The 13,487-nt window shown below is 30.9% G+C and overlaps 1 protein-coding gene across 9 annotated transcripts in view; it reads right to left on the bottom strand.

Annotated features, from left to right (window-relative positions):
• Positions 1 to 577: 577 nt before the first annotated feature.
• Positions 578 to 13,487, bottom strand: part of LOC142319213 (eukaryotic translation initiation factor 4 gamma 3-like) — a 230,884-nt gene continuing 217,974 nt past the window's right edge. For all 9 annotated transcript variants that reach the window (XM_075356233.1, XM_075356235.1, XM_075356237.1 and 6 more), the window contains 4 exons: positions 12,273 to 12,348; positions 8,369 to 8,512; positions 4,184 to 4,376; positions 578 to 1,072 (listed from right to left, as the gene is read on the bottom strand). In XM_075356233.1, the coding sequence (XP_075212348.1) occupies positions 4,198 to 4,376; positions 8,369 to 8,512; positions 12,273 to 12,348 (399 nt within the window). In that variant the 3' untranslated portion in view covers positions 578 to 1,072; positions 4,184 to 4,197. The remainder of the gene's footprint in view (positions 1,073 to 4,183; positions 4,377 to 8,368; positions 8,513 to 12,272; positions 12,349 to 13,487) is intronic.

The raw sequence follows: 13,487 nt of genomic DNA, 5'->3' as shown, positions 1-13,487 counted from the left end.
CCTAGCCCCTATCAATACAATAACACGAGCATATCCCAAAATATTCTCTCACTTATATTTAAAATTTAAGGTCCTTGATAGTTCTGCATAGTGCAATTAATAACTATTATCAAAACAATCCTTTGCTTTATAATGCAACAGATTTCAGAGTCTAACGATGACTGGTGAAAATCTTCCAAGCAGATGTTTTTATTTTAATTTTATAACTTTAAATCAGTCAACAGAAAACAACATTAAACACTATAATAATAATAATATTAATAATGACAATAATAATAATTAATGTACAACAACATAATATACTAAATCCATGATAGGAAAACTGAATTGCAGCGTATGGCAATTCAATGTCTTGTCTAATTTAATAGTTTTTCTACATAAAAGATACATTTGAATAATGTTCAGAGGAATTTGATTTCACAATATATGTATAAAAAAACTATATATATATAATTATACAATTTTATATATATATATATATATATATATATATATATATATATATATGTATATATATATATATATATATAAAATGACCCAAAAATTCTGTATATAAGTTTTTTCAAGAGATGTATGCATATATATATATATATATATATATATATATATACATACATATATATATGTCGAAGTTGATTCTTTCTTTATAAAAGTTTCTCTTTCTCTCTTCACTGTACACGAACATACACTTGACTCGATATCAACAATAAATTGTTCTAATGTTTTTGTTTTTAATTGAAATATAATAAAAACATGATAAAAAGTTCACACTGTAATCACAAGAACAAGTGTCACATCAATTCACAATGTATATATATGCATCAACATACACAAATATACATATTCATATATACATGTTTTATCTATCTATATATATTTTAAATACAATAATTTCCTAGTTTTCGTTTATGACTTACAACTATTACGGTTTCGTTTCACGATTCATTTTTAATAAGTTTCCCAAATCCCTCCCCAATTTAAGGTCCTCTCTCGATGGAAGACCAATACTTGATAAAAGTCGCACTTGTACTACGATGACAATCAGTCTCATGACGCCTGAAGCGAAGAGACTCTGAAATGAAAAATAAGAGATAAATACTTTATACATAGAGTTAAGTTACTTAAAACATGAATTTCAAGAATTTTTTTACTGTACAATTTAGTACATACATATTATATCACATTTAACATTTTGTAGCAAATTATAGTGGTTTTTCCTATCTGCATGTGACTTGAAAAGAACAGCAAGGCTGATTTCAAGAGATTGTAAATGAAAATTCTGAATGTAATGCGCTAAATTCTGACTAGCTCAAGGGATTTCAGCTCTTCCCCATTTATAGAAGTACTGTATTGCTATTAGTGCCTAGAATGAATACCACTTGAGAAAATTCCTTTGTGGACAAAGAATTTCTAGCGGATTTCAGCTTACATACACAGGACAGCTTTCCTGAGGACAATGCGAGTATGAAGCAAACATCCAAACATGTTACAGTATCTATAAAAATGAATATAAGAAAAAACAAACATCCTCTTGCAAATCTAAAAGACTTATTATAATAACAAGGACTCTCCTTCAAGCTAGTTAATTGAAACAAATTCCCAAAGAGAAAATGTTCAGCTGCTCATCAAAGATCTCATTTAATTTACTGGGTCCACATCTGTCACAAAAATCTGTATTGTGGTAACTTTATTATTAGCAGCTGATGAACATCTCATAGTAACAACAATTTCAATTAAAACTATTAAAGCAAACATATACAGGTAAAACTGAAGAAATAAACTGAATCTAAATACATTTATTTTCTATATACATTGAAATAAATCAGAAGATAAACCAGAACGCAAAGCATAAAGGCCATTAACAGCTAACAGATTGATGATCAATAATAGTTACTACAATGCATAGATAATGAACTTTTGAAGCATGTGAAACAGACTGGAATCTCCAGGTTGTCACAATGACAATCTTAACACAAGAGTTATTTTAAAATAAAAATTAAATCATAAAGCAAAAACTACAATATTCTAATTAAACATTTTTATTTTTTTAAACTCTATACAGGTTGATGTACAACCATTTAATAATGTTTTATCCATCTTAAAACAATTTAACTATTAAAGCACAGGCTTCAGGCTAATTAAGAATGTATCTCTAATAATAAAATATCAGAATTACAGACCCACAAATTTCTTTACTTGATAAAGCACATTAATTAAAGATTAAACACAAGTCAAGAAAGATATAGCAAGGGGGAGCGGTATGATGACAATACATACCTGTCTTTGTTAACATACAGTATTTAATAAAATCAAATAGGTTTTTTTATCCACCCTGAAGCATACATACACTTGTTTACTCTTGCTATTAACAGAATGTAATCAATAATGAATACAGATTTCATTCTTTAAATTTTATAACTTGAGAAGTTTATTAAAAATGTCCAAAGCTTCATGAATGTTTACAAAGTATGTTTGGATAGATCAATGAGTACTAAAGTCAATTCCACGACAGCAAGTAAATAAGATAATGTTGTAGCATTAAGCTCTTGATTATCAATAATATCCAATCTGTGCAATGGGAATACAGTTTGAGTACTACTCAGCTCTTTTCGATTATAAGTTAGTAGCCTAATAGGAAATCTTCTCCCCCTTTCTTATGCATTCTACTGAGATCTGCAAATTATCTTCTTATAAGTAAAAACAAGTGGAGCAAAAGGCAGGCGCGCAGCTTTCTCATCAACAATTTCAAACTTTGAGAAAAGAGTACAGATTATGTTATAAGTATTTCTTCAATGGGGAAAAGTACTAAGTATTAGAAAGCTAAATGAACCTTTCTAATTACAGATACAATTTTTACTCAGCGAAATATCTTTTTCTGCTTGTAACCCAAGGATAATGAGAAAACAAGGTTTAAATTACTAAACACTATGCAGCAAACACATTAGTAAATATTATTAGTTGTTTCATAAATGAAAACCAGCTTAAAAATTTCGAACATCCTTCAATGTGTTGACTATTTTCATGAAGATTAAGATTCCTCAACTGATAAGCTTAAATGCTGATAAATCTGAGTACTATGTAAATGCAATATTATTATACTAATATTATAAACCATATAAATAAATAAAAAAGTAAAATTTAAGTTACACATTTGATTAAGCAAAGTAATAAATTAAAATAAAATTAGAAGCAAAGCACTTTTAAAATTAAATTCAAACAGTCGTGGGCAATAATAAACAACCTTAAAATAACACACTAAAATAAATAAAATAAATGTTTTTGTTTTAAATAAAGTTTAATACCAGTATTAATACATTGTGATGCAAAAGTGTTATTTTTAACTAAAAATTTCATTACTAAATTATTTTATTATAATCATACTTTTAACTGTTACAAGCAACAAAACACATTTCCTTATAAATAATGGCATTATTGTCGTGTAAGAGACAGTAATAATGTGGCTGTTTTTAAAGTCAATAATCCAAACGTAAATTAATTTCTTTTCCAAGTTCAAGAACAGTTTTAATAAATTAAAAAATTTAATTTTTAACAGTAATAAAATTATTAATAAAAACAGTTTAGTATTTGGTGGTTATAGTGTACAATTACTTTTTGTAATAAATTTCAATAAAATATCAACTTCAATATTAAGAAAAAAGTGAACGATCTTACTTTGTAACAATTTACAATGTTCACAGATGAAAAATCAAATAGAAACAAAGTCAAAAAACTGTTACGACATTTAATCTCGCCAATATTCATTTTTCTATAACAACAAAATACAGATTAATATAATACAAATGTAATTCATAATTTATATTAATACAAGTAATTAAGCAGGCGATGACAATCATAGCAAACAGATTATTTCATTTTACATCACATTCCATCTAAATTTACAGCAAATGAAATTAGCTTACTATTGTCCTTTTAACAAAAACTGGTCATCCACAAAAAAAGAATAAATAAATTAAATATACATAAAACTAAAACAATGCATTAGTTTTTTTAAACTTGTCTCAGAATGATAAATTATTGTTTGATGAAATATCAAAATTGAATAATTCAACAAATCAGCGGCTGTCAAGAACCCATAAGCCAATTACATACAGAAGATACTCGATAGTCTTGAATATTTGTCATATGGATAGAGGCCAAAATATTTTAAATCGGCATTACTGACCTGAAGCGAGAAAATCAAGAGGTTGCTTCATCAGATATTTCCCCTTCGTTGAGGACTGTGAAAAAAGACGTTAAGGATTTTACAGCTACACCCTTTCCTTCTTTAACACCTTCAGTATCTCGCCATTTAATAAATGATTCGTTGCTAATCAATCCTACTTCCCACAAGTTATTGAATATAGTCATAAGCAAACCTATCAAACAGATATATATACAAGAAATAAGTATAAATAAAATGTTGTACATCTATTTTAACTTAACAAAAACTAAATTTCTAACAAGAAAGAAAACCATAAAGATTAGTTTAATAGAAAATACAAGAATGCTTTTTCAAACATTAGTCAAAATTGCATAATCTTGTTCAAATAATTTAATACAAACATCTGATCGATCAAACATAACCACAATGTCTAAAAATATGGACATCCAATAAATAGTAGGAGATTAGTAATAATGAATGATGATACAACAGATGGATGTTTTAAACAAATAAAATTAATTTGAAAACTACAATGTGGCACAAGGAACCGGGAAATTTTAAAGTAACTCACAAAAACTAAAAATAACAATGAATGTATAAGTTTTGTTCTTGAAAACAATAAGTAAATTACATGCCATTAAGTGTCTCAATAGACAGAGCACACAAGAAAGTTAAACAAGTTAATACAAAAGGAAAGGTCGATAGGTGGGTGAAATATATTAAGGAGTTATATAGAGGAAATGAAAGGGAAATCCAATACTGAAATCTGAATTTAAGAGAGAATTAAACGATTTGAAGACTCCTGGGATAGACAGGATACCTACAGAATTACTGGAGAGTGCAGGTGAGGAAGTGATATAGATTATACAAACTGATGTGTAATATTTACAAAAAAAGGGGAAGTTCCGTCAGAATTCAAAAAGTGTGTTATCATCATGATACCAAAGAAAGTAGAAGCAGATAAATGTGAAGAATACAGAACAATTAGTTTAACTAGTCATACATACAAAATCTTAACTAGAATTCTGAACAGAAGAGTGAAAGAAATTTCAGAACACCAATTTGGTTTCGGGACAAGGGAAATCTTCCCTTGTCCCTATTTTGGTATAGGGACAAGGGAAGCAACTTCAGCGCTCAAATTAATAGTAGATGGAAGATTAAAGAAAAACATACAAACATACTTGCCACTTATAGACCTAGGAAAGGCATTTGATAACTGGAACAAAAGTAATGAAATGTAGTAGAAATAATGTAGATGGACCACTGAATATAAAAACAGGAAAAGAAATGATTACGGAGGTAGCAGAATTTTGTAATTTGGGAAGTAGAATTACTAAAGATGGACAAAGCAGGAGCGATATAAATGCCGAATAGCAGAGGCAAAACGAGCCTTCAGTCAGAAATATAATTTGCTTACATCAAAAATGAATTTAAATGTGAGGAAAAGATTTTTGAAAGTATATGTTTGTAACGTAGTTTTATATGGAAGTGAAACTTGGACGATCAAAGTACTTGAGAAGAAAAGATTAGAAGCTTTTGAAATGTGGTGCTGCCGGAGAATGTTAAAAATCAAATGGGTGGATAAAGTGACAAATGAAGAGTGTCGTGGCAAACTGATAAAGAAAGAAGCATTTGGAAAAAAATAGTTAAAAGAAGATACAGACTTACAGGCCACATATTAAAGCATCCTGGAATAGTCACTTTAATATTGGATGGACAAGTAGAAGGAAAAAGTTATGCAGGCAAGCAACATTTGGAATATGTAAAACAAATTGTTACAGATGTCGAATGTAGGGGGGTATACTGAAATGAAATGATGAGCACCAAATAGGGAATCTTGGAGAGCTGCATCAAACTAGTCAAATGACTGAAGACAAAAAAGAATGTCAACATAAAAATTTCAATTTCCAAAAACAATATCCATGATGGCCATTTGAAGGTATGGAGTCCTGGACGCCTATGCATGGGTATTCATGTGATGTGAAGCAAACACTTCCATGGGCATTCATGAGACCACGTAGTCTGATGGTTTGAGTTCTTATACAACTTTGCTTTTGTAAGGGTGAAACTACAAATCATTGTAGAGTATTACGGTGGATGGTTGGTTGTTCAGTTTAGATTCAATGCTACTATGTGTTTCCTTGTTGATCGTTGTGGGCTCCTTCCAACTGAAGCCTGAACTGCTTCAATGTTTTCAGGGGTTTGTTGACCTGGTGGTAGTTTCTTTTTTTAGAGTTGAACCCATCTTCTTAAAACCCTCAACTCATGTCTTGATGGCATGGCAAGATGGTACACAACCATGACATCTGAATTCCTGTTGAGCAGCAGTCTCACTAACATTTTTGTAAAATGCCTTCACAGCAATTGTGTACCAACCCACTGGTCCATGATTATTAAATAGCAAGTAGCTGTGCACAGACAGATGCCATTCCCACCTTCCTACCAGCTCCTCAGGGTTGCCACTACTACTTTCAAAATTTCCCGTTCCCTGTGCTACCTGTATAATAATCAATTTTTTTATTTATTTAAAATTAAATGTTTTGGGATTGAGCAAATATTTCTTGACAAAATTGTTGCACTAAAGGAGGAAGTAACAGTCTAATTGCAGTGTTAAATTACTTTTAGTAAGTGCAGGTTAACTACATTGCACACCATAGAATACAACTAATATAAATAAAATTCTCATTATCAAGTATCACAACAAATATAAATATAATCTTAATTATCAAGTAAAGTACAAGGGATGTTTTAACATATAAGGACCATTTTAAATTTTCTACCTATTTACATGATATGATGGCTATTTTATTGTTTTAGCAAATAGTAAATGTTTTAATTAGCTTAAATTATTTATTTTCAAAATAAATTTATTTATTATTAATTAATAACACATGTTACTGAATGATGTGTAAAGATACACAACTTCACAATATGTATGTACATTTTAACAATATTCATAGTTTTTAATTTTAATTAATAGTCAAGAGTTTTGGAAACAATAGTTTTAGTCATTTGTATTCATTTATTTATGAATTCTAATTCATGATCCTGCCCAGTGTGAAACATGAGAAGTTATCCAATGTTTGATGACAAAAAACAATTCTGCAGCTGAAATTTGTGATGTTTATGGGCCGAATATTATAGTAAGACAGTGGTGTCATTTATTTCAAGAAGGTTGAGCAAATGTTCATGATGAATGTAGCAGCTAACTTCTAGTGATAACTACATGATTATTAAAAAAAAAATGGTACTTCCATGTGACAACTGTCTTTGAGGTTTCCTGATATTCCAAGATCTTTAATTTAATTTATGAAGTTGACTGAATAATTGGGTTTTTAAAAATTGTGTCAGATGGGTACAGAAGATATTATAACAGACAAACAAGGAAACATCTTCCTGCAGTGTTAAAAAAATGAATTGATCATCACATTGTTACTGGACATGACACTTTTGCCTGGATTTCTAATTAAAATGTTTTACAAATCAAATGCAACAATCAATGCATTTATTATCTATTGAACTGAAGAAGTCCATCCAAACAAATAAAGATGCTTATATGGCTACTACTTTTTGGGATAAAAAGGATTCTTGGTTGATAAATTTAGTGATTGCAGAAAGTAGTAAATGCAGATACATATTAAGAAGCATTAAAAACACCTCAGAACAAGTATCTAAACAAACATGGGATGCAATTCTGCAGGATTTTGTTTTTGCATAATAAGTACCTAGCTCTGTAGAATTGTTAAAAAAAACTCCCGTGTATCAGTTTTAATTTAATAGTAGTCCATATTAGAGAATGTTTGACTTTAAAAATGTTAACCAGCGTGTTAACTAAAAATTCAATCCACAGCAGTTCATTAAAACAAATTTTCAGATTTTAAAATTGCCTAACAAAAAGAGATAAAAATGCTTAACAATCAAATCAAATAATATCACAATGATATAAATATAATTTTTTTTGAAAGATTTGTTTTAATAAACACAGATTTTAAATTTGTGAATTAGTAGGAAACTAACATGAAAGACAAATTAAGGTCCATTAATTTTTCTGTCTATCTGAACCACATTAATTTTCTTTTACACAAAAAAAATTTCACAACACTAGAAAATCCTCTATTGAGGCATAATTATACCTCTATTGAGGTATAATTAATTCATAGCATACAATATGAGTAAATTAAAATTATAAAATCAAATATAACTGACCTGAGGGGTGTTCCAATTTTGTTATGTAAGCTTGAATTGCACACAAACACTGCACTTCTAATTCTTCTTTTGAATCAACAAATCTCCTAATTAAATTCAAGTTCTTTTTGAAAAACTGCTCTAATAATGATTTTTTATTAGAAGCTGAAAAAAAAATTATAATTTTTTTTTATAAAAATAAAACAAAAGTAAATAATGCACAGATGTACATTTGGTACACACAAACTAAGACTTCCTAGCAAGACTCAGCTTGGGTAGCAATCTTTCTACTGAAACAATCTAATGTAGTGTTGTAATAAAAACAAATTTTTTATATGTGATCATATATCTACAAAAAAAAAAACCCATGATTTTGTGTAACATGAAATGCTCACACAGATTATGATGCCTTACACTCTTAAATTTTGAGATGTCAAACCATTATATTAATCTTTCACTTAGTAACCAACCTGAATGTGCATCTGCATTAATTATAGTTACAGAGCTAAACACACAGACCTACAGGCATGGATTTAATGAATGTAACTCAACATGACATCTCAACTTACAGTAACGTGATATAAAATAAGAACTTCAGGGAAGATGCTAAGAATAAGACTAAACACCATGTAAATAAATATTTTGAAGTCTCTTGTGGCAGTGGGTGGTCAAGTCTTTACCCAGAATAAATTCAGTATCAGGTATTCAATGATTTTCCTTTAAGCATTTTCATTTTACATATCTAAACAAAAGGAAAGATTGCTTTTTCTACATGTACTAAAATGCCACCTCAGTAGAAATTTAGAATTCTTTAATGAGATTTTGGTACTTATGTTTAAATATCAGCATTACTCTGCTTATAATTACACATTTTTTTTTTGTCTTCATTCATCTGACTGGTTTGATGCAGCTCTCCAAGATAACTTATCTAGTGCTAGTAGAGCACCCCCTACATTCGACATCCATAACAATTTGTTTTACATATTCCATACATTGCCTGCCTACACAATTTTTTCCTTCTACCTGTCCCTCCAATATTAAAGCGACTAATCCAGGATGCCTTAATATGTGGCCTATAAGTCTGTCTCTTCTTTTAGCTATATTTTTCCAAATGCTTTTTTCTTTATCTACTTGCCGCAACACCTCTTCATTTGTCACTTTATCCACCCATCTGATTTTTAACATTCTCCTATAGCACCACATTCTTTTCAGATATTCCGATCGTCCAAGTTTCACTTCCATATAAAGCAACACTCCAAACGGTAATACTTTCAAAAATCTTTTCTGACATTTAAATTAATTTTTGATGTAAACATTATATTTCTGACATTTCTACATTCGTTTTGTTAATTGTTTATTTTCATGCTGTAGTTCTTGTATAGGACTTCATCCATGCCATTCATTGTTTCTTCTAAATACTTTTTATTCTCAGCTAGAATTACTATATCATCAGCAAATCGTAGTATCTTTATCTTTTCACCTTGTACTGTTACTTCGAACCTAAATTGTTCTCAACATCATTAACTGCTAGTTCTATGTAAAGATTAAAAAGTAACGGGGATAGCGAACATCCGTGTCGGACTCCCTTTCTTATTACAGCTTCTTTCTTATGTTCTTCAATTATTACTGTTGCTGTTTGGTTCCTGTAAATGTTAGTAATTGTTGTTCTATCTCTGTATTTGAACCCATTTTTTTTTTTTAAATGTTGAACATTTTATTCCAGTCTACGTTATCAAAGCCTTTCTAGGTCTACAAATGGTTTGTTTTTCTTTAATCTTCCTTCTACTATTAATCTGAGGCCTAAAATTGCTTCCCTTGTCCCTATACTTTTCCTGAAACCAAATTAGGACAATATAGGTAGGCCAGTTGACAGCTAATGTAAAAGAAGTGATTCGGATGGCAGAGGAGGCTGCCAAAGGTACGTGAAGAGATTGGATTTTTAAATAGCCTGAGTTGGGAGGCTATATTTGCAGCGCTCAAAACAGAGAAATAGAAAGTTACCATAGGAAGAAGATTGAAGATGAAGAGTACCTGCAGGACCGATATATAATGTATATATATATATATATATATATATATATATATATATATATATATATATATATATATAATGACCCAGAGAAGATGTAACATCACTGGCTTTTGCAGATGACTTGGCCTTAGTTGTTAGGGCCAGGAAAGAAGAGGTGGCAGCTGCGGCTAACACAACGAAAGAGATGATTAGTGAATGGATGGCCGAGAAAGGGTTACACAATTATCAGGTGGAAAATCACAAGTGATATTGATGACAGGTAAACAAAGAATAAGACCACTGCTGATTAACTTAGCTGGTTATCTGGTCCAACAGGTTGCAGAACCATCAAAGAGAAAGATGTTCATGCACGTGAAAGCCTGGACTGGTGTTTCTCTACGGTGCACCAATCTGGGCTAAAGCAGATATGTCAAATGTTACAAAAGAATGGAAGGGGTCAATAATGGGGGATGATCCTTCAGGTGGCGTCTGCATATTCTTCAGTCTCAACGAAAGCTTCACTGGTTATAGCGGGAATACCCGCATTGAAACAGGTGGCCAGGATGAAGGGGGCACAGAGGAGCACAGCCTGAAATGACATGATTGGGGAGAGGCATGGTAGATGGGAAGTCTTAACTTAAGGGAGATGGATGAATTGACTGATAAAAAGGGTAGAACCCTGGGCTGGGAGGAAATTTGGGGAGCTTGAGTTACTGGCTTACCCAGTTCCTGACTGGGGGGTTCGGAACATACCTATTTGGGAGACACAAGAGCTGAGAACGAAGAATGTCCCTACTGTGGGAAGGTCGATATCCCTGATCATGTTATTTTCCAATGCCACATGTGGGTGATTCAGAGAAGAGAGATAGAAGGCATACTGGGCCCGACAGATGCAGACAATGTTGTGGATGTTACGATGTTCACCAGTGAAAAACAGTTCCAGGCAATAGTCAAACACATCTTGGCAGTACTTCGGAGAAAAGAGGAGGTGCGGGATAGTCCCCCTTATAGTCTTCCATCCTAAAACTTTGGAGAAAACAACACCTAGGGTAAAATAAAAAGACCTATACCAGCAGGGGGGGGCAGTGCTGGCATTTCCTGTTTGACTGGGCAATAAAAGATCCAACCAACTGGCAGCTTGACTGGCATGACGGGTCGAGCCGCTGGTTGGTTGGGTCTTTTATTGTCCACTCAAATAGGAGGTGCACCCCCCGCTAGTACAGGTCTTTTTATTTTACCCTAGGTGTTGTTTTCTCCAAAGCTTTAGGATGCAAGAGCATCTGGAGTTCCCAGATAGAAGACGGGCTATCCCTCATCATGCCAGACGTATGGCCAGTAGGCAGGAAGAGCCGTTCGAGTTTAAAGGACATGCCCAGCATTGAGCCATGCTTAATTGCTGATCCAATGCAGGAGTGTTGGGGAAAAAAGTTAGTAAATAATTATTGAATTTGTCATTTAGGTACTCAAAACATTACTATTTAGTCAAGGTTAGTGAGCGTAGATTAAATTTGGTTAAATTATATTTATAAAATAAATAAATATAAATGGTTGTAAAAATGGAAATTTAATGGTTATATTGGGTGACAATAACAATAATCCAAAAGTTTGCAATTTATTGGTTGATGGACTAATACGTAGATACCAAAATTTCTTACAATTATGTGATTTGTGGAAATTATCAACTGAACTAAATAAACTGTTCAACCAGTTCCCAAATGGGTGGTGCCTATTAGTTGCATATACTGGATTATGCAAAGCAAATGATGCATATACTGGATTATGCAAAGCAAATGATCAAGTTACACAGAACTGTGATAAATTCAAATTCGGTAACCAACATCATCAGTAATAAATGTTACTAAAAGAAATTGTTTATTTCATTACTTATACAATATAAAAGTTACTGATACTCACTTATTGAAGTTTCGCAAACTGCGGTCATCAAGGCACAAATAAATTGAGGCTCTTTAACTCTCTGGCCAACATGTACCTATAAATTAAATAATTTGTTTGGTTAAAATTTTATCTTCAATACTAATCAAAAAAACTTTCACCAATTTTTTTTTTATTAATCACTGAACATAATTTATAAAAATTAAAAATTGTGCACAAAAAAGAATTACACTCCCAACATAAGGAAAATTACATTGTTACTGGCTCAAAATCATATAACTCTAAATATTAACAATACTATGTTATTTCTGCTAGATTTTTCATTATTGGAATGGAATAAACAGTTTTGTGTTCCTTGGGGTACAAGACTGTACATTTTTTTTAGTAACGTTTGAGTATCACATAATAACATATATGATCAGAGACTACTAAACAGACAACTATATACACTGCTCTAATCTTTTGTACATCTGCATATTCCATCAGGGAAAAGACATGTTCCTTCCATTCCTGGGTACTGGAGATTACCCAAAAAATTATACTTCAAATGGCATGACTCATGCCAGCTACGTTCTTATAATAATTTATATTTTAAACTGTAAATTTACACATACTTTACATGTACATGTAAATAGTTTCCAATCCCCATATACATACAGTAAAAGACAAGACAATTTTTTATTATAAACATCTTTGATTAATGAAATAACACAAAATTTATAAAAACATTTAAATAACAAAAATAAACTCTACAAAGAAATAGTATGGCATTACCAACAGATTAAGTAAACAAGAAACAGCTGATTCACAGTATCTTGGTTATATAATGAATGTCAATATATCTTTCAGATTAAAGTTTTTATGTTGAAAAGAGGTAGGTGCAAAAAAAAACCTTTATATACATCCTGCATCTAACAAAGTTCAATGAAGTCAAGATATTTTCAGTAAGAAGTCGACATAAATATAAAATGCTATACATCAAAATGTTAACAGCATATAAAAAAAAAACAGCCCCTGACTGTTTTGTTATATTTATTCTAAGTATAACAAAACATGTTAAAGGTTTAATTCTGTTACTTCCATCATTGGTAATTGCCAATACTTACCATCAAATATATATAATTTTGTAAGTTATCAAGAAAAGCCCACAAAAACTTTGCTGCTTAAGATTTTTGCATTTGACCCTAATGGCGTCAATTTTATCACACAAATTTTTTTTTAACAGAGCTAAAAAAG

The sequence above is a fragment of the Lycorma delicatula genome, chromosome 2 (genome assembly GCF_047948215.1).
Source record: "Lycorma delicatula isolate Av1 chromosome 2, ASM4794821v1, whole genome shotgun sequence".
Lineage (NCBI taxonomy): Eukaryota > Metazoa > Arthropoda > Insecta > Hemiptera > Fulgoridae > Lycorma > Lycorma delicatula.
The sequence above is the reverse complement of the archived record's forward strand: the minus strand, read 5'-3'. Positions and strand labels throughout refer to the sequence as shown.